Genomic DNA, 20,860 nt, shown 5'->3' with positions numbered 1-20,860 from the left:
CTCTGCACCTGTCATTGTTGAACCTCATCAGATTTCTTTTGGCCCAATCCTCCAATTTGTTTAGGTCACTCTGGACCCTATCCTTACTCTCCAGCATATCTATCTCTCCCCCCAGTTTAGTGTCATCTGCAAACTTGCTGAGGGTGCAATATACTCCATCGTCCAGATCATTAATAAAGATGTTGAACAAAACCAGCCCCAGGACCAACCCCTGGGGCACTCTGCTTGATACCGGCTGCCAACTAGATATTGAGCTGTTGATCACTACCTGTTGAGTCTGACAATCTAGCCAGCTTTCTGTCCACCTTATAGTCCATTCATCCAATCCATACCTTTTTAACTTGCTGGCAAGAATACTGTGGGAGACCAAATCAAAAGCTTTGCTAAAGTCAAGATATATCACGTCCACCGCTTTCCCCATATCCACAGAGCCAGTTGTCTCATCATAGAAGGCAATCAGGTTTGTCAGGCATGATTTGCCCTCGGTGAATCCATGGTGAATCCTTCTTTGACCATGTAACAAGCCTTGTGGATGTAGGGAAGCTGTAGATGTGATTTATTTCAACTTTAGTAAAGCTTTTGATACTGTCTCACATGACTGTCTCATAAGCAAACTAGGGAAATATAGCCTAGATGAACCTACTGTAAGGCGGGAAAACTGTACTCGGAGAGTAGTAGACAATGGTTCACTGTCAAGCTGGAAGGACATATTGAGTGGAGTCCTGCTGGGACTGGTTCTAGTTCTGTTCAATATCTTCATAAAGGATTGGATAATGGCATAGAGAGTACACTTACAAAGCTTGTGGATGATACCAAGCTGGGAGGGGTAAATAGTGCTTTGGAGGACACGATTAGAATTCAAAATGACATTGACAAGCTGGATATATGGCCTGAAATAAATAGGATGAAATTCAATAAGCACAAATGCAAAGTACTCTACTTAGGAAGGAATAATCCATTGGACAAATGGGAAATGACTGCCTAGGAAGGACTACTGCAGAAAAGAATCTGCGGGTTACAGTTTATCACAAACTAAATATGAGTCAACAATGTAACACTGTTTCAAAAAAACCCATCATTCTGGGAGTATTAGCAGGAGCGTTGTAAGCAAGACACAAAAAAATAATTCTTCCTCTTCTACTCCATAGTAATAAGGCCTCAACTGGAGTACTGTGTCCAGTTTCCCAGGGCACCAAGCTTTGGGAAAGATGTGGACAAATTGAAGAAAGTCTAAAGGAGAGCCACAAAAATGATTAAAGGTCTAGGAAACATGACCTATGAGGAAAGACTGAAAAAATTGAGTTCATTTAGTCTGGAGGAGAGAAAACTGAGGGGTGATATGATAACAGACTTCAAGGACACCAAAGGTTGTTATAAAGAGGAGGGTGATAAATTGTTCTCCGTATCCAGTGAGGACAGGACAAGAATTAATAGGCTTAAACTGAAGCAAGGGATATTTAGGTTAGATGTTAGGAAAAACTTCCTAACTGTAAGGGTCGATAAGCACTGGAACAAATTACCTACAAAGGTTGTGGAATCTCCATCATTGGAGGTTTTTAAAAGCAGATTATATGGGCATCTGTCAGGGATGGTTTAAATAATACTGAGTCCTACCTCAGTTCAGGGGACTGGAGTAGATGACCTAACAAAGTCCCTTCTAGTTCTACATTTCTATGATTCTATGCAAAAACTGAAAAAATCTTAGAGGAGTTTTTAAAATATGGGCCAAGGGGAAAACTGACAGGTGTGGAGGATTCGGAGCACATGGTTCACAGAGAAATCACTTAGGGGATGATTTATGAAAGGGGATACTCTATATCCTAGTAAAGAGGAGTGGATAGAAGTTGATAAAAAGTACAGGTAGGAATTGAAGAGAAACAGTCAAATGAAAAAGCGTTCCATTCAATTACATCACAGGAAGGCAGACAATTAAATATTGACAAATTTTATAAGTTCTTGTGTGCAAATGCAAGAAGTCTAAATACTAAGATGGGTGAACTTGAGTGCCTGGTGTTAAATGAGGATATTGATATAATAGGCATCACAGAATCTTGTGGAACAATAATCAATAGGGCATGGTAATATTAGGGTACAAAATATATAGGAATGACAGAGCAGGTTGAGCTGGTGGGGCAGTGGCACTATATGTGAAAGAAAGCATAGAGTCAAATATAGTAACAATCTTAAATGAATCAAACTATGATAGAATCTCTATGGATAGAAATTCCACACTGGAATAATAAGAGCATGGCAGTAGGAATACACTACTGAACACCTGACCAGAATGGTGATAGCGATTGTGAAATGCTCTGGGAGATTAGAGAGGCTACAAAAACAGAAAACCAACAATAATGGGGGATTTCAACTATCTCCATATTGACTGGAAACTTGTCAACTCAGGACAAGATGCAGAGATAGAATTTCTAGACACCGTTTGTTAGGATATAGATATTCAGGCCTGTCTGCAAAGGCCTGTACTTTAAGAATTTAGGGGTATTCTTATCACTTGGCTAGTTCTAGAGGTATAAAAGAAAGAATCAAAATCACTGTCTGCTGGTGTAAGGGCCTTCTCTTACTGTGACAGTTCGAGGCCCTGTTCTTAGGCTAAGGCCTTTGGCTAAGCAGCAGAGGCAGCCATAAGCTAGGAAGCGAACAGTCACATCCTCACATTCCAAACTAGTCACATTGAAATAAGGTGCTATTGGGCTGTCAGGCACTATCAGGACAGGATTGTATTCCTATCACCTCCAGAGAAAGGGAAGTGCCTACAAAATGTAAAAGGAAACTTAGTTTGATAGAAAGAAAAGGAGTACTTGTGGCACCTTAGAGACTAACCAATTTATTTGAGCATGAGCTTTCGTGAGCTACAGCTCACTTCATCAGATGTAGCTCACGAAAGCTCATGCTCAAATAAATTGGTTAGTCTCTAAGGTGCCACAAGTACTCCTTTTCTTTTTGCGAATACAGACTAACACGGCTGTTCCTCTGAAACCTGTTAGTTTGATAGCATCCTGTCTGGCAAGAACTCACTTATCAATAGCTGGGATGTGAAATCCTCACTTCTGTATTGTTTTGTCATTATAGTTCCCACTTTGCTATTGTTTGTCTGTATAATCTCTGTCTGGTTCTGTGATTGTTTCTGTCTGCTGTATAATTAATTTTGCTGGGTGTAAACTAATTAAGGTGGTGGGATATAATTGGTTAGCTAATCATGTTACAATACGTTAGGATTGGTTAGTTAAATTTCAGTAGAAGGATTGGTTAAGGTATAGCTAAGAATAATACTATATAAATTAGGGGCAAACAGGAAGTAAGTTGGGATTCGAAAATAAGGAAAAAGGAACTTGTATTTAAGCTTGCTGGAAGTTCACCCCAATAAACATCGAATTGTTTGCACCTTCGGACTTCGGGTATTGTTGCTCTCTGTTCATGCGAGAAGGACCAGGGAAGTGGGAGAGTGAAGGAATAAGCTCTTTAACACCGTTAATGACTGCTTCTTGGAGCAGCTACTCCTGGAACCCACAGAAAGCCAACCCCTACTGAGGAAAACAGAAGGAGCATAAACTCTGGCAAGTCAGATATAATTAGTTAGTGTGATGGGGCAAGGCCAGATGGCTATAGAAAAGTAGTGGGAGATAGATATATTAGCTCCAGTCTAAACAAATCCCTAATACCAGGATAAGTGAAATGGAAGCTGCTCCAGGTCAATTAAGACACCTGGGGCCAATTAAGAACTTTCCAGAAGGCAGGGAGAATGCTAGGTTGATTGGGACACCTGAAGCCAATCAGGGGCTGGCTGAAACTAGTTAAAAGCCTCCCAGTCAGTCAGGTGGGTGTGCATGTCAGGAGCTGTAGAAGGAAGTTGTGTTGTTGGAGAGGCTGAGTAGTACACACCATATCAGGCACAAGGAAGGAGGCCCTGAGGTAAGGGTGAAGTGGAGCTTGAGGAAATAGCCCAGGGAATTGTACATGCCATGTTTCTAAAAGGTCAGCTACCATAGCTGATGCTATTAGGGTCCCTGGGCTGGAGCCCGGAGTAGAGCATGGGCCTGGGCTCCCCCCCCCCCCACCTTTGCCCCCTGATTAATCACTGAGACTGGGAGACAACAGAGACTGTGCAAGGAAGGATAACTTCTCCTCACCTCCCTTGCTGGCTTATTATGAAAATGGCTCAGTAGACTGTGACCCTTGCCTCTAGAGAAAGAAGGGTTACGTGGAGGGTCACAGTGAGCCTCTGAGGCTAGTGAAATCCGCCAGGAAATGCAGGACCCACGGGGGCAAGGACAGAGCTTTGTCACAGTAGGTTGAAAAAGAATGTGAAGAACAACTAGCAAAAGACACAAAAACTAACAGCAAATGTTTTTTAAGTGCATCAGCAGCAGGAAGCCTAACAGACAATCAGTGGGGCACTGGATGATCAAGGTGCTAACAGAGCACTCAAGGAAGACAAGGCTGTTGCAGAGAAGCTAAATGAATTCTTTGCATTGGTCTTTACCGCAGAGGATGTAAGGGAGATTCCCACATCTGAGCCATTCTTTTTAGGTGACTGATCTGAGAAACTGTGTTAACTACTGCTGCTAAGCAATCAGTTCCACCTTGTATTTAGCTGTGACACTCTCAGTACATTTTCAAGAGCTGAAAGAGAACTCTGTGTCAGCCCAAAAGCTTGTCTCTCTCACAACCAGAAGCTGGTCAAATAGAAGATATCACCTCATTGACCTTGTCTCCCTAATGGGACCAATACATCTACAAGAACACTGCATACATCTTAGAGCTCTCAGCCATGTTGCCTTTGATGGAATTTGGATCTACAAACTTTGCAATTCATCATCATCCTCTAGTGGACACTGTAGGGAATGCAGTTCTGAAATTTCAGTTGGAGGTTAGTACCTGCTCATCAAGGTGTGTGGCTGGTGAGACTTGAAATCTGGTTGGAAGCCAAATCTGAGTTCCCTGGAACTTGGTCATCAAAGCCCAATACCCATGTGATTCCTCTTTCTGCTGACTCTCTTCTAGGCTGCAAAAGCAGCTGAATGCCATCACTGCCTGTCCCATGGGAAAGAGGTTTGAGAACATCAGTTCCCAAACTTGCTGAATATCAAGCCACAAAACGAAGTCACTGAACTGCCTTGTACTCCAGCTAACGTCATGTGGGTTCTGAAGGCCTCGGTCTTATTCACTTTAAATAGCGGGCACTAGGCAGGTACTCAAAGATCAGAAGGTGCCTAAGTATTGGCAGAATAGCTGCTGAGAAAGAGAGAGGAAGGAGGGCCCAGTGGTTAGAGCACTACCTTAGGACTTGCAAGGCCCAAGTTCATCTCCCTGCTCCACCACAGGCTGCCTGTGCAAACTTGGATAAATCACTTTGGCCCAGGTCTTCAAAGGTATATAGGTGCCTTAGTCCCACTGAAATCATTGGCCTCCTGCAGATTTTAGTAAGAGTTTGATACCTAAATACCTTTGAGGATCTGGGCACTAATTTCCCAGTGTTTCAGCTCTCCATTTGTAACACAGGGATCATAGTACTTCCCTACCTTACAACCTTGTGAAGATACATGCATTAAAGACTGTGAGCTGCTCAGCTACTGCAGTACTGGAGGCAGTATAAGTACCTAGCTACCTCACTAAAAATGGTGCAGTGTGGATACAGCAATGTGAGGTTCCGCACAAGCTGCCCCAGGTACATATCTGCTAATGTAGCCCCCGCTGCCACGTCATCAGTGCAATCTTTAGCAAGCTAACTTGATTAAAACTAGAGTATGTCTGCAAAAGCTCCAGATCGTACCCCCTACTGCAGCGTAGACAGACCTGAAGATTTGGAAGGTGTTAGTGTATACAAGGCTGTGTGCTTTTAAGGCTCAAAATGTAACCCTTCTGCCTGGTGATGTAAGCCAGATTCAAATATGTAGTGTTTTCTCTTAAAAATAACCAACATAATGACTCAAGCCCTCACCCAGAAACTTGGGAAAACAAAATATCTCCCTGGGCACCCTTAACAGGCAATACTTTGCTTCTGGCAAGCACCAAGTCTATGTATAAAACAAAGAAAATGATATTAAGGAGAAACAGAATACTGTATTAATTTGGGAATACACAACAACAAATCAACCATATATTTATATGAATTAATAAGTACAAAAGCCACCCCTATAGTGCCTTGGGCAGTAGTCCTTTGCCTCAGTTTCCCCACCTGCGGGGGTGCATATCCAGGGGAAAAATGTCCCTTTGGCACCTCGATTTAATTTGCTCCCCCTTCTCTTATGGAGCAACCCACTCAAGGCTGGTTGTCAGCGCTTAGTGAAGCACACTGCCTTGTCTGCATTACTCTATTAATGCATGTTAGCTAACACCTTCCAAATCCTCATCTAGACAAAGCCTAAAAGTGTTGGAGCAGATTGTGGACCATCAGAAGCAACTCCAGCTAGACTAAGGACTGGAATCCATCTGCCCTATGGGTAAATGGATGTTTTGTTGGCTTCCAAATTAGCTAATTAAATATGAATGAGTTTGTAAAGTGGGAAAGATGTTGTATGATGAGTGGGAGCAGAGAAAGAGGAGCAGGTTCCAGCATGGTATGTACTGATGATGGTCTACAGACTCTGGGGTGGGAGGATGTTAGTGTAAGCGGGAGAATGGTCCCGCTATTGTGGGGAAATTTCCTGGCTTATACACTACCCCAGTGAAGTGGGCTAGTGAAAAGATCTGAGTCCTCGCTCCCACTTCCTTTACCCAGAGGCCTGCCTGACCTCAAGGGCTCCCCTTACACACTCCTGTGTGGCAGAGTCTGCGTAATCCCAACAAGGCTGGGCCCAGGATTCCTGGTTGGCTCACCCCCAACCTTGTCAGGTCACTTAGGGCAGGGGCTAGGGTGTCCCCACTCCAGGGTGCTCTCTCTGCACTGGGCACTTCCCTGACCCACTGATCATTACATACAGTTCAAAGCAAATACAATTTATTAAACAGCAATCAATTTAAAAAAAAATGGGAAAGGTTAAAGGAAAACATGGCACCCTGCTCTGTGTCACAGGGATGTCACAACCAGCATCTCTGGAATGTAAGGGAAGTTCAGTCTGTTCTTCACAAGTTCCAGGCCTCCTTCTCAGGCCCTGGCTGTGCTGCAGGTCAGACACTTGCTCTGGCGGTGGCCACACGCTCTCAGGGTTTAGCTTTCAGAGTAGCAGGTTTAGGTGGCAGGACCCTTCTTCCCAGCATCACCCCTGCCCCATCAGGGTTACATTCCCCCACCAAGGCATCTTGGCTGGGGGTGTCTACCTGCACTGGGCCCACTGCCCAGGATCCCCCTTGCTCTCCCCCGCTGCTCACCACACCCAGCTCCGGACTGCTCCAGCCTCGGCTCCAGCTCCACCATTCTGCCACAGCACGGCTGCTGCTGCTCTGCCTCCAGCTCCCTGGACTGATTCTCTGGCCCCCCTGGCTCTGGTTGCTGCAGCTCTGCTCCCAGGACAGGTCTGCTCTGTGGGCTGCTTCTGTGACTCTGCTCCTGATTCTGACCTGTTTCCTGGGCTGCTTTTCTGGCCGGCACAGCTCTGCTCCCCAGCTCATCTTAGTCCCCTGCTCTCTCCTTAGCTCCGCCACACTCTGCCTGACCTAGGCAATTCCAGCTCACAGGAGGACGGGACCCTCCTGACTCCCTGATTAGCCTGCCCGCCTTGTCAGTCACGCTGACCTGGAGCATTGGTTTCGCCGCATTGTTCCTAAGGTCTGTCAGTCTCAGGGTTCTGATTTCCCATCAACCCTTCCCCTTTCTTTTAGTACTGGGAGCTAGCAACTAAAACACCCCCACTGAATGTTAGTAGGGGGGCAGTCCCCTTACATTAATTGGGGGGCTACCCTGTATTGCTGCATGGTGAGGAACAGTCAAGGATGAGCTTGGAACACCAGCTCTCACCATATGCTTAATAAAGCCTTGTTCCTTGCAGCCCTGCCTGCCCGGTTACATGGACTGTTGCTAATGAAAGGGGAGGTATCTCGCTCTGTCTACTCAGCCTACCGGAGTTGAGCTTCCTGTCAGACAGTGCTGCTGAGTGCCTCCATTGAGACCCGGAAGGAAGCCTGAACTGAACACCTCAGCTGCTGCTCCCCAGACCCCCTCTGTGCACAGCCGGGGAGGCCCCTGGGGCAGCCCGGGGCAGCTCTGCAGGTGAGGGGAGAGACCCGGGGAAGGGGCTGGGGCCGGGCATGAAAGTGACTCTGCACCAACGGCCCCTCCTCGCCCCAGCTCTGCTCCCGCAGGGGCCTGCGAGTCCCGGAGCTGCTGCCCTCCCTGACCCCCCCCCCTCCCTCCCTAGGCTCTGCCCCCCTGAGCGCCTGCAGGAGCCGAGCCAGCGCCGGGCCCCAGTCTCCTAGCCCGAGGGAAGGGGAGAGGAGGCAGGAGGGAAACAGAAGCAATGGGAGGTAGGAGGGAGGTCCCCTGACCAGCTCCGTTCCCTGCAGCACCCCGGGCAGATTGACTTTCCTGGGACAAGGTGAGGAACAGGGAGAGGAAAAGCCAGTTCCTGCCTCTGCTGGTCCCCTCGCTGCTGGGGGGATGCACTGGCCTGGGTACAGTGTCAAGGGGGATCTTCCTATATTAATTGGCAGATACAGTGGGAAAGGGTGTTAGGAGACTGTGTCCTTTTCTCGTGGTAACAGCCTAGGAAAACCAGCTGAGGAATAGAATCATTTAATGTAAACAAAACAGGCTAACAGTTCTCCAGTGTTCCAGATAAACTACGAACATCAAAGGTCTGTTATGATGATGGTGATGTGTATTACAGTAGCACCTGGAGGTGCTGAGAGCAGGGCCTCATTCAGCTATGTGCTGCACACATGGTAAGAAAGAGTCACTGGAATCACTTCACAAGACATACAAAGGGTGGGAGGGGAACAGAAGGAAAGGAATTTGTGCAGGGTTACACAGGTGGTTAACAGCAAAGTAGAGAAAAGAACCTAGTGCTACCCAATCAAGAGTCCTAGCCACTAGACCACTCAAAGCATTTGTCTACATGGGGCCACCCAGGAAATTTGTGAATTTAAATTATGAAGTCATGAATTTAAAACAGATTAATTAAATAGCACTAAACCTATGTATGGACACTTGCATTCAGACTAAAGTGGCCTTAATTCTGTTTAGTTTAATTTGCTTTGGGACACTTAAATTCTGAATAAGGATGTCCACATGGGGTTTAATGCATTTTCATTAACAAACCCTATTTGCATAGGCTTATGTGTGCAGGCTGTATTTTTGTTGCCTTTCTTTAATTTGCCTCATAAGAACGGCCATACTGGATCAGACCAAAGGTCCATTTACCCAGTATCCTATCTGTCGACAGTGGTCAATGCCAGGTGCACCAGAGGGGATGAACAGAATAGGCAATCTTCAAGTGATCCATCCCCTGTCACCCATTCCCAGCTTCTGGCAAACAGAGACTAGGGAGGGACACCATCCCTGCCCATCCTGGCTAATAACCGTTGATGGACCTAGCCTCCATGAATTTATCTAGTTCCTTTTTGAACTCCTTCAATAACCCCTGAGGAGCATGGTTTAGGGCCTGTCTGCTGAAATAAAGTGACCAACTGTTTTCTCAACCAGGCAGAATTTAAAGCATATGCAGGGTGAGAGTCTGGGGGAAGTGGGGTGTGAAAAGGACTAAAGCCCTTTCTGAAACCTCCCCAGTCACCCTTCTCACCCTGACAAGCTGCAGAATAACATCCGTGTTTTGCTCTACATCACTTCACTCTGGCAGGGGAAGGGAAATGGCTGCAGTGGAGCTGGAACAGGTAGGAGATTTTCAGAGGTTCCTCTTATAGATGGAGGGGACACAAAACACACAGGTGTGATTGGGTCAAAAGCTACTAGGCCCATTTAATATGGGCTTGGTTTTAAGAATAGGTGCATTGGTCTGGGATGGAAATTTTCCCATCTGTGGGACAGGAGCTAACCCTCAAAAGTGCCCTGGAGCTACTGCCCAAGAAGCAGCGTCTTGCCTCTCTGTGCAGGACAGGGGCTGCTGCGATGGTTTCCAGTCATGGGTGAATTTCTGGCTGAACCTCTCAACTGTGGAGAGATCTAAATGTGGGCACTGTAGCTCACAATGGGAGGGAGAAGAGCTGGTTGGATTTTCCCATCAAATATGTAATTCAGTTAAAAATGAAGTTCTCTGTGAGGACATGCTGATTTCAACTTTTTTTTACATTTTATGTTTGGATAATGAACAGGAAGACATTTCATTTCAATATTTCCAATAGGTTTTTTTTTCTAAACTTTTCTTTGCCCCCAACCTTTGGCTATTTCAAAGTTTGCCCCAGTGAATCTCCCACAGGATGGAAGTGCTGTTTTCTGAGCAGTTCTAGCAGGGAGGTGAGAAGATGGGAAGCAAAGAGCAGTATTCCTATGGTGACAGTTTCATGGCCTGATTCCTGGTGTAGATAATTTACAGTAAAGGCAGGGGAGAGCAGCAGGTTTTTGAAGGGTATAATGTCATCTGTGATAAGTGGCACCACTAGGAATAAGAAACGAGTTTGGAAGTACAATTGCAAATGTTGTGTAAGGGCACAACATATTGGAAACTGGGGCAAAGGGGACAATCTGTGGCCCATGTGACTGACCTGGTGGGGTTTTCATTGGAGCAGAGTACTAGCAGCTGTTGTTTCAGGGACTGGTGACCTTCACAGAGGTGGCTGTGTATTTCTCCAAGGAAGAATGGGCTCTTCTGGACCCTGATCAGAAAGCCCTCTACAGGGACGTCATGCAGGAGAATTACGAGACACTGACCTCACTGGGTAAGGAGCCGTTTCCTCAGATCATGACTAGTCAGATTAGACAAGTGTTGCCAAGGGGTAAGAAAGATACAGACTTGCTGGGGATCTGCCCGTGGTGGGTGCTGTTAAGACACTTTGCGGCCTACTCATTGGTGTGTTAGTGTAACCTACTGGTAAATGTATGCTACAGCTCCTCTTCAGTGCCCATCCCACAGAGGATATCAATCTGCCATAGCCCCAGATAAAGAGCAGCTCCTGATTTTAGCTCGGGAGGTCACCATTTCAGTCCCTGCTGTTCAAGATGGTGGCTGTCAAACTAGCAGTAGCAGGCAAGCTCCCTGGAATAAATCACAGGTGCAACCATGTCTATACATTTGTGGGAGCAGGATCTGGCGCAGCTTCCTCCCTGCTGCTGGGCAGAAACAGTAAAATCAAGCACATCCCTGAACCACCATCTGAGTCAGGCTGGGAGGAGACACACCCTGGAGTGGCTGACTGCGTGAGCATCAAAAACCACCTCTTCACTCAGCCATTACAATAATACTGTTCCACTATCATCCACCCAGCGTAGGACCACATGCTATGTATGGGATCTGATACCCAATCACTGTTGGTGGTCACTCACTCACACTCACTCTCTCTCTCTCTCCACTGCTCCATCCTTAGAGATGTAGCTGTTTATTCTTAGCATTGGGATAGTGGTCTAACATTGCTGCTGTCACAGAGTCATTAAATCCAGGGGTGCGTGGAGATCCCCGAAATCTTACAAGGGGCCCACTACAACTCCCAAGAGACATCTTATTGTCCCCAAAGCCTCTGCTAACATTTTCCCATCTGTTCCCATGAAATGTCACCTCTTCCCCAGGAATGTTGTATAGCAGCCATACCTTCATTTTGTTTCTTCTCAGGACACCCAGGGCTGTGAGTTACCCTGTCGCTATCTGCCTCCAGCGCAAAGATGACTTGTCAGTACTAGCTGGGTGTTAGCTCCCTAATACAACCAGCCTCTCAGTCACGCATGCACTCTGCTCTTTGTACTGCAGGTTGACAACAGATGTACTCCAGCCCCCAGGTCAGCTCAAAGTGTCCCCCTAAGGTGTCCCGTCCCTGATTACTAGATACCCATAGAAATGCCAGAGGAACACTGCCCCAGTTTACCAGTTAAACCTTAGCCTACCGCTTCTTTATCGCACACAGATCTTGTGTTCAGTTTTTGTAAAACAAAAGGAAATTTATTCAAGGAAGAACAGAGATTCAACTAGAAACAAGTGTGAGTGATGTACACAAAGGGTTACATTTCATACAGAATCCTAAAACATGAATTTGAGCCTACCCTTATCAATAGTTACCTTTCCTATCTAATAAAGTAGGGATTCTCTCCCCAAAGTTCAGTCCTTTGCAGCAGTTGCTAGCCACAAGGAACTCTGATCCAGTCTTTCATGAAGCAGCCCTGCCCATCAGGGTACCTCCTCAGTGAATGGATGCAGAGTGACTATCTCCACCCTGAGATACACTAAACCAGTTTGTGTCTTTATTCCCAGACAGGGCGATCCCCTCTCTGTCATATCATTCCTTTTCACTTCCAAATGACTTTGATATTTATAGTTTTTTCCATTGACTTTTCTGGGTTGGTGCAAAGGTAGACAAATGAGTCTTGCATTATATCACCAGCTGACCTGGGATGGGCACAACTCCCTCCCCCTTGAATGGGCTATCACAGAGGTATATTATTGCCTTTTAATTCACTCTCACTTCATAATCCTGAAGCCATATTGTCAATATACAGTAGTTACATTATTCCTGAAATATTACATCTTGTGGTAGTTATGAGTGGAGCTTTCAGTGGAGACCTCACATGCTTCCCTTTATGGATAAATACCATGAAACAGCAGTGTATCAGGTGTAGTGAGTTTGTCAGGTCTGAGGCAGGAGTTGCTTGTATAGAACAGCGAACCCTTTGCCAGTTGGCATCAATGGTCCTTTGTGTCACACTAACCCTATATTTTTTCTGTGGGTAGGATTTGTTACTCCTAAACCTGACTTGGTCTCACAGCTAGAACGAGGAGAGATGTCATGGGTCCTGGATCTCCAGGGCTCTGAGAAAAGGGACATGCTGACAGGAACCTGCATAGGTGAGGAATCAGATAAACTGACTGAGAAACCATGGAGGGGTGAACAAAACAGCTGGGATTCCCACTGAGTCCCTGTGAACTCCCCCAATTCCGCCTCATTTCACCCAGGACATGACTGTCCCCAGCCCATTCATATCCTCAGGGCAGACATCCCTCATGGCTTGCCACCCACCCTGACTGACGCCTGGCACTAGCTCCCTCCCGCTGAGTGTTTGAATGAGGTGTAAAGGCAGAATTGGTTCCATCCCCCGCAGTTATTTGGGTTTGTTCTTCACATTCCCCTTTCTGAGGTTCCCTGTCCGGATTCTCTCTCTGTCCCAGCAGGTGATGGGACAGTGAATAACAACAAGGAGGAGAATTCTCAGCAGGAAGGTGCTGAGCAAGTTGAACCACAGGGGATGGTATCGGGAAGATCAGAAGGGGATGTTTCCCAGACTTCTGAGCTGGGAGAAGCCTGTCAGACACAGCTCAGGCCAGAGAGGCTGCAGAGAAACCTCTCTGGGGAGACATGGGGAAAATCCAGTCACCGTGGGAGAAGTCTCAAAGGCATCCCACTCCGTCAGGCAGCCCACTTGGGAGAGGGGCCAAAGACACGTGGTGACTCAGGGGAAAGCTACAATAGCATCTCACACATTATTAGTCAGCAGAGAATCTGCAGAGCAGGAAAATCCAAGAAATGCACTGACTGTGGAAAAAGTTTTGCTTATAAATCGGAACTTGATAGACACAATAGAATCCACACCGGAGATAAACCCTATAAATGCCTCAACTGTGGGAAAAGCTTCACTCTGAGCTCTACCCTGATAAAACATCAGAAAACTCACACGGGGGAGAGACCCTATAAGTGTCCTAACTGTGGGAAAAGCTTCCGTCAGAGCTCACACCTTGCTAGACATGAGGGAACCCACAGGGAAGAAAAGCCCTTTAAATGCCCTGACTGTGCAAAGCGTTTCAGTTGCAGCGCAAATCTTCTTACCCATCAGAGAATCCACACAGGAGAGAAACCCTATAAGTGTCGACACTGTGGGAAAAGCTTCACGCACCACTCATACCTTCTGGGCCATCAGAGAATCCACACAGGAGAGAAACCCTATAAGTGTCGACACTGTGGGAAAAGCTTCACGCACCGCTCAAACCTTAGTACACATCAGAGAATCCACACAGGAGCGCAACCTTGCAAGCCTAAGGGCTGTGGGAAAAGCTTCAGTGTGAGTGCAGACATGATTGGCCAGTAAAAGCTGGATGGGAGACTGGATTGGGATAGAAACCATCTTCAACAAAGACTGTATCTTGCTAGGTTAAGTTATAGTCTTTTAGATGCATTTTCACTTTTATTTGCTTGTAACTGTTTCCGACTTTATCCCTTTTACTTGATATCACTTAATCCATGTTCTTTTGTTCAGAAGCTTGTTTGGCTTCATTCTAAATCATCACTGCTGTGTAAGTTCAGTAAAGTGTGTGCTTCTAGAAAGGAGACAGGGTTCCTGAGGGTTCAGTGAGAGGGTCTGGTCCCTGCTGTAGGATGGTTTTGGGGTGAATTCAGGGCTGGAAGGGTACTGAGGTCAGTCTGCAAGGAGTAACTGGGTTGGGCAAAAGGAGGGTGAAGCTTATGGGCTGCTGGCAGGCTGTTGAGGGGGTCAGAACTCTGGCCCAAAGCTACAGAGCCACAAGACATCCGGAGGTACAAGGGAAACAGAGACTGAATCCCTTACTGGCCTGGGTGAACTCCTGTCAGGGTTCCTTTCCCACTGTGAACTCAAGGGTACAGATGTGGGGACCTGCATGAAAGACCCCCTAAGCTTATTCTTACCAGCTTAGGTTAAAAACTTCCCCAAGGTACAAACTTTGCCTTGTCCTTGAACAATATGCTGCCACCACCAAGCGTTTTAAACAAAGACCAGGGAAAGAGACCACTTGGAGACGTCTTCCCCCAAAATATCCCCCCAAGCCCTACACACCCCCTTTCCTGGGGAGGCTTGAGAATAATATCCTAACCAATTTGTTACAAAATCATTAAAGACCCAAACCCCTGGATCTTGGAACAATGGAAAAGTCAGTCAGGTTCTTAAAAGAAGGATTTTATTTAAAAAAAAAAAAGAAAGGTAAAATCAGGATGGAAGATACTTTACAGGGTATTCAGATTCAAAACACAGAGGATTCCCCCTCTGGGCAAAACCTTAAAGTTACAGAAAACAGGAATAAAACTCCCTCTTAACACAGGGAAAATTCACATAAAACAAAAGATAAACTAATCTGCCTTGCCTGGCTTACCTATACTGGTTGCAATATTGGAGACTTGGATTAGGATGGGTTGGAGAAGATGGATTTCTGTCTAGCCTCTCTCAGTCCCAAGAGAGAACAACCACGTAAACAAAGAGCAGAAAACAAAAGCCTTCTCCCCTCCCAAGATTTGAAAGTATCTTGTCCCCTTATTGGTCCTTTGGGTCAGGTGCCAGCCAGGTTAGCTGAGCTTCTTAACCCTACAGGATCTTGCCTCTGGCCAGGAGGGATTTTATAGCACTGTATACAGAAAGGTGGTTACCCTTCCCTTTATATTTATGACAACTCCAAACCAGCACACTTGGCAGCCCACTATCCTCAAAAACATCTCCATTCCCCCATGAATAAGATCCTTTCTCTGCTCATGAGTCTAAACACCCACTCTGGGAAAACCCAAAAAAGTACATTTTGGGACTTGGTCAATAAATGTGGACTGTCTGTCTGGCACCACACCTACAAACACTAGCTGAGTCACAAATCCTGGGGCATCTCCAAGTGCTTCTTCATTGACTCTGGTACAGTGGACAGCTTTATCAAAACTGAAGCAACTTGGGCACTATAGGTTTCAGAGTAGCAGCCATGTTGCCCTGGTCTACACTAGGACTTTAGGTCGAATTTAGCAGCGTTAAATCGATTTAAACCTGCACCCGTCCACACAATGAAGCCCTTTATTTCGACTTAAAGGGCTCTTAAAATCGATTTCCTTACTCCACCCCTGACAAGTGGATTAGCGCTTAAATCGACATTGCCGGCTCGAATTTGGGGTACTGTGGACACAATTCGATGGTATTGGCCTCCGGGAGCTATCCCAGAGTGCTCCATTTTGACCGCTCTGGACAGCGCTCTCAACTCAGATGCACTGGCCAGGTAGACAGGAAAAGAACCGCGAACTTTTGAATCTCATTTCCTGTTTGGCCAGCGTGGCAAGCTGCAGGTGACCATGCAGAGCTCATCAGCACAGGTGACCATGATGGAGTCCCAGAATCGCAAAAGAGCTCCAGCATGGACCGAATGGGAGGTACGGGATCTGATCGCTGTTTGGGGAGAGGAATCCGTGCTATCAGAACTCCGTTCCAGTTTTTGAAATGCCAAAACCTTTCTGAAAATCTCCCAGGGCATGAAGGACAGAGGCCATAACAGGGACCCGAAGCAGTGCCGCGTGAAACTGAAGGAGCTGAGGCAAGCCTACCAGAAAACTAGAGAGGCGAACAGCCGCTCTGGGTCAGAGCCCCAAACATGCCGCTTCTATGATGAGCTGCATGCCATTTTAGGGGGTTCAGCCACCACTACCCCAGCTGTGTTGTTTGACTCCTTCAATGGAGATGGAGGCAATACGGAAGTAGGTTTTGGGGACGAAGAAGATGATGATGAGGAGGTTGTAGATAGCTCACAGCAAGCAAGCGGAGAAACCGGTTTTCCCGACAGCCAGGAACTGTTTCTCACCCTAGACCTGGAGCCAGTACCCCCCGAACCCACCCAAGGCTGCCTCCTGGACTCAGCAGGCGGAGAAGGGACCTCTGGTGAGTGTACCTTTTAAAATGCTATACATGGTTTAAAAGCAAGCATGTGAAAGGATTACTTTGCCCTGGCATTTGCGGTTCTGCCTTTGCAAAAGGTTTCTGGGGAGGGCAGCCTTATTTCGTCCTTCATGGTAGGACACTTTACCACTCCAGGCCAGCAACACGTACTGGGGAATCACTGTAGAACAAAGCATTGCAGTGTATGGTTGCTGGCATTCAACCAAAATCCGTTCACGCGGTGGGAGGAGGCAAAATGCGACCTTGTAACGAAAGCACATGTGCTATGTATGTAATGTTAACAGCAAGGTTTACCCTGAAAGAGTGTAGCGACTGTTTTATAAAATGTGTCTTTTTAAATACCGCTGTCCCTTTTTTTTTCTCCACCAGCTGCATGTGTTTCAATGATCACAGGATCTTCTCCTTCCCAGAGGCTAGTGAAGCTTAGAAAGAAAAAAAAACGCACTCGCGATGAAATGTTCTCTGAGCTCATGCTGTCCTCCCACACTGACAGAGCACAGACGAATGCGTGGAGGCAAATAATGTCAGAGTGCAGGAAAGCACAAAATGACCGGGAGGAGAGGTGGCGAGCCGAAGACAGTAAGTGGTGGGCTGAAGACAGGGCTGAAGCTCAAATGTGGCGGCAGCGTGATGAGAGGAGGCAGGATTCAATGCTGAGGCTGCTGGAGGACCAAACCAGTATGCTCCAGTGTATGGTTGAGCTGCAGCAAAGGCAGCTGGAGCACAGACTGCCACTGCAGCCCCTCTGTAACCAACCACCCTCCTCCCCAAGTTCCATAGCCTCCACACCCAGACGCCCAAGAACGCGGTGGGGGGGCCTCCGGCCAACCAGCCACTCCACCACAGAGGATTGCCCAAAAAAAAGAAGGCTGTCATTCAATAAATTTTAAAGTTGTAAACTTTTAAAGTGCTGTGCTTAAAGTGCTGTGTGGCATTTTCCTTCCCTCCTCCACCACCCCTCCTGGGATACCTTGGTAGTCATCCCCCTATTTGTGTGATGAATGAATAAAGAATGCATGAATGTGAAGCAACAATGACTTTATTGCCTCTGCAAGTGGTGATTGAAGGGAGGAGGGGCGGGTGGTTAGCTTACAGGGGAGTAGAGTGAACCAAGGGGCGGTGGGGTTCATCAAGGAGAAACAAACAGAACTTTCACACCGTAGCCTGGCCAGTCATGAAACTGTTTTTCAAAGCTTCTCTGATGCGTACCGCGCCCTCCTGTGCTCTTCTAACCGCCCTGGTGTCTGGCTGCGCGTAACCAGCAGCCAGGCGATTTGCCTCAACCTCCCACCCCGCCATAAACGTCTCCCCCTTACTCTCACAGATATTGTGGAGCACACAGCAAGCAGTAATAACAGTGGGAATATTGGTTTCGCTGAGGTCTAAGCGAGTCAGTAAACTGCGCCAGCGCGCCTTTAAACGTCCAAATGCACATTCTACCACCATTCTGCACTTGCTCAGCCTGTAGTTGAACAGCTCCTGACTACTGTCCAGGCTGCCTGTGTACGGCTTCATGAGCCATGGCATTAAGGGGTAGGCTGGGTCCCCAAGGATACATATAGGCATTTCAACATCCCCAACAGTTATTTTCTGGTCTGGGAATAAAGTCCCTTCCTGCAGCTTTTGAAACAGACCAGAGTTCCTGAAGATGCGAGCATCATGCACCTTTCCCAGCCATCCCACGTTGATGTTGGTGAAACGTCCCTTGTGATCCACCAGAGCTTGCAGCACTATCGAAAAGTACCCCTTGCGGTTTATGTACTCGGCGGCTTGGTGCTCCGGTGCCAAGATAGGGATATGGGTTCCGTCTATGGCCCCACCACAGTTAGGGAATCCCATTGCAGCAAAGCCATCCACTATGACCTGCACATTTCCCAGGGTCACTACCCTTGATATCAGCAGATCTTTGATTGCGTGGGCTACTTGCATCACAGCAGCCCCCACAGTAGATTTGCCCACTCCAAATTGATTCCCAACTGACCGGTAGCTGTCTGGCGTTGCAAGCTTCCACAGGGCTATCGCCACTCGCTTCTCAACTGTGAGGGCTGCTCTCATCTTGGTATTCATGCGCTTCAGGGCAGGGGAAAGCAAGTCACAAAGTTCCATGAAAGTGCCCTTACGCATGCGAAAGTTTCGTAGCCACTGGGAATCGTCCCAGACCTGCAACACTATGCGGTCCCACCAGTCTGTGCTTGTTTCCCGAGCCCAGAATCGGCGTTCCACAGCATGAACCTGCCCCATTAGCACCATGATGCATGCATTGTCAGGGCCCATGCTTTCAGAGAAATCTGTGTCCATGTCCTGATCACTCACGGGACCGCGCTGACGTCGCCTCCTCGCCCGGTATCGCGTTGCCATGTTCTGGTGCTGCATATACTGCTGAATAATGCGTGTGGTGGTTAATGTGCTCCTAATTGCCAAAGTGAGCTGAGCGGGCTCCATGCTTGCCGTGGTATGGCGTCCGCACAGAAAAAAGGCGCGGAACGATTGTCTGCCGTTGCTCTGACGGAGGGAGGGGCGACTGACGACACGGCTTACAGGGTTGGCTTCAGGGAGCTAAAATCAACAAAGGGGGTGCCTGTACATCAAGGAGTATTTCAGGCAGGACTGCACGGAGGGTTCCAATAAGAAATGGTGCACCTAAGTTATCGTTGTTATTGGAACAAGGAGGTTAGCCTGGCCTCTGATTGATACATGGCTAGATTTACCTCGCTGCACCTTCTCTGTGAGTGACTGCAGTGTGACCTAGAGGAATGAGTCCCCTAGACAGGGGAGGAGGCAAATGAGTACAAAACAAATCTGGTCTATTTCTTGTTTTGACCCACTCCATCTATCTTTTACATCTTTGGCTGGCAGCAGACGGTGCAGAAGGACTGCATGCCATCCACATCTCATGGCTGCTCGGCAGAAGATGGTACAGTACGACTGCTAGCCATCCCCATCTCTTGCCTGCCTGGCAGAAGATGGTGCAATACGACTGCTAGCAATCCTCATCTCTTGCCTGCCTGGCAGAAGATGGTACAGTACGACTGCTAGCAGTCCGTATCGCCTGCCCGCTCACCATAAGATGGTTCAATAGGACTGACTGCAGGACTAAAGAGAATGACCTGGTCAAGTCACTCCAAATTTAGTCCCTGCGCCCATGTCTGCCCAGGCGCTCCCAGCCGACGCGGCCAGGAGCACCTCGGACACGATGAGGACGACTACCAATCGTATTGCACCGTCTGCTGCCAGAAGGCAAGGGGTTGCTGCTACTGTGCAGCAAAGCCGTACCGCGTCTGCCAGCACCCAGGAGACATAGGGTGACGGTTACCTGAGCGGGCTCCATGCTTGCTGTGGTATGGCGTCTGCACAGGTAACTCAGGAAAAAAGGCGCGAAATGATTGTCTGCCCTTGCTTTCACGGAGGGAGGGAGGGAACGGGGGCCTGACGACACGTACCCAGAACCACTCGCGAAAATGTTTTAGCCCCATCAGAGTGCTCCATTGTGACTGCTCTGGACAGCACTCTCAGATGCCCGATTGTTTGCCATTGCTCTGACGCTGGGAGGGGCGCTTACAGGGTTGGCTTCAGGGAGCTAAAATCAACAAAGGGGGTGGCTTTACATCAAGGAGTATTTCAGGCAGGACTTCACGGAGGGTTCCAATAAGAAATGGTGCACCTAAGTTATTGTCCTTATTGGAGCAAGAAGGTTAGCCTGGCCTCTGATTGATACATGGCTAGATTTACCTCGCTGCACCTTCTCTGTAAGTGACTGCAGTGTGATCTAGAAGAATGAGTCCCCTAGACAGGGGAGGGGGGGAAGCAAATGAGTACAAAACAAATCTGGTCTATTTCTTGTTTTGATCCACTCCATCTATCTTTTACATCTTTGGCTGGCAGCAGACGGTGCAGAAGGACTGCATGCCATCCACATCTCATGGCTGCTCGGCAGAAGATGGTACAGTACGACTGCTAGCAGTCCGTATCGCCTGCCCGCTCACCATAAGACGGTTCAATAGGACTGACTGCAGGACTAAAGAGAATGACCTGGTCAAGTCGCTCCAAATTTAGTCCCTGTGCCCATGTCTGCCCAGACGCTCCTGATCGACCTCACAGAGGCGACCAGGAGCACCTCAGACATGACGATGACGGCTACCAGTCGTACTG

General features: G+C 47.5%; 1 protein-coding gene across 1 annotated transcript; it reads left to right on the top strand.

Moving 5' to 3' along the window:
- Positions 1-8,839: 8,839 nt before the first annotated feature.
- On the top strand, positions 8,840-16,085 carry LOC125621803 (uncharacterized). The gene is made up of 4 exons (XM_075119422.1): positions 8,840-9,780; positions 10,656-10,782; positions 12,780-12,893; positions 13,215-16,085. Exons 1-4 carry the CDS (start codon positions 9,757-9,759, stop codon positions 14,126-14,128), a joined length of 1,179 nt encoding a protein of 392 aa, XP_074975523.1. The 5' UTR covers positions 8,840-9,756; the 3' UTR covers positions 14,129-16,085.
- The last annotated feature ends 4,775 nt before the right edge of the window (positions 16,086-20,860 follow it).

This window comes from Caretta caretta, chromosome 14 (genome assembly GCF_965140235.1).
Source record: "Caretta caretta isolate rCarCar2 chromosome 14, rCarCar1.hap1, whole genome shotgun sequence".
NCBI classification, from domain to species: domain Eukaryota; kingdom Metazoa; phylum Chordata; order Testudines; family Cheloniidae; genus Caretta; species Caretta caretta.
Note: the sequence above shows the minus strand (reverse complement) of the source record. Positions and strands in the feature narration are given on the sequence as shown.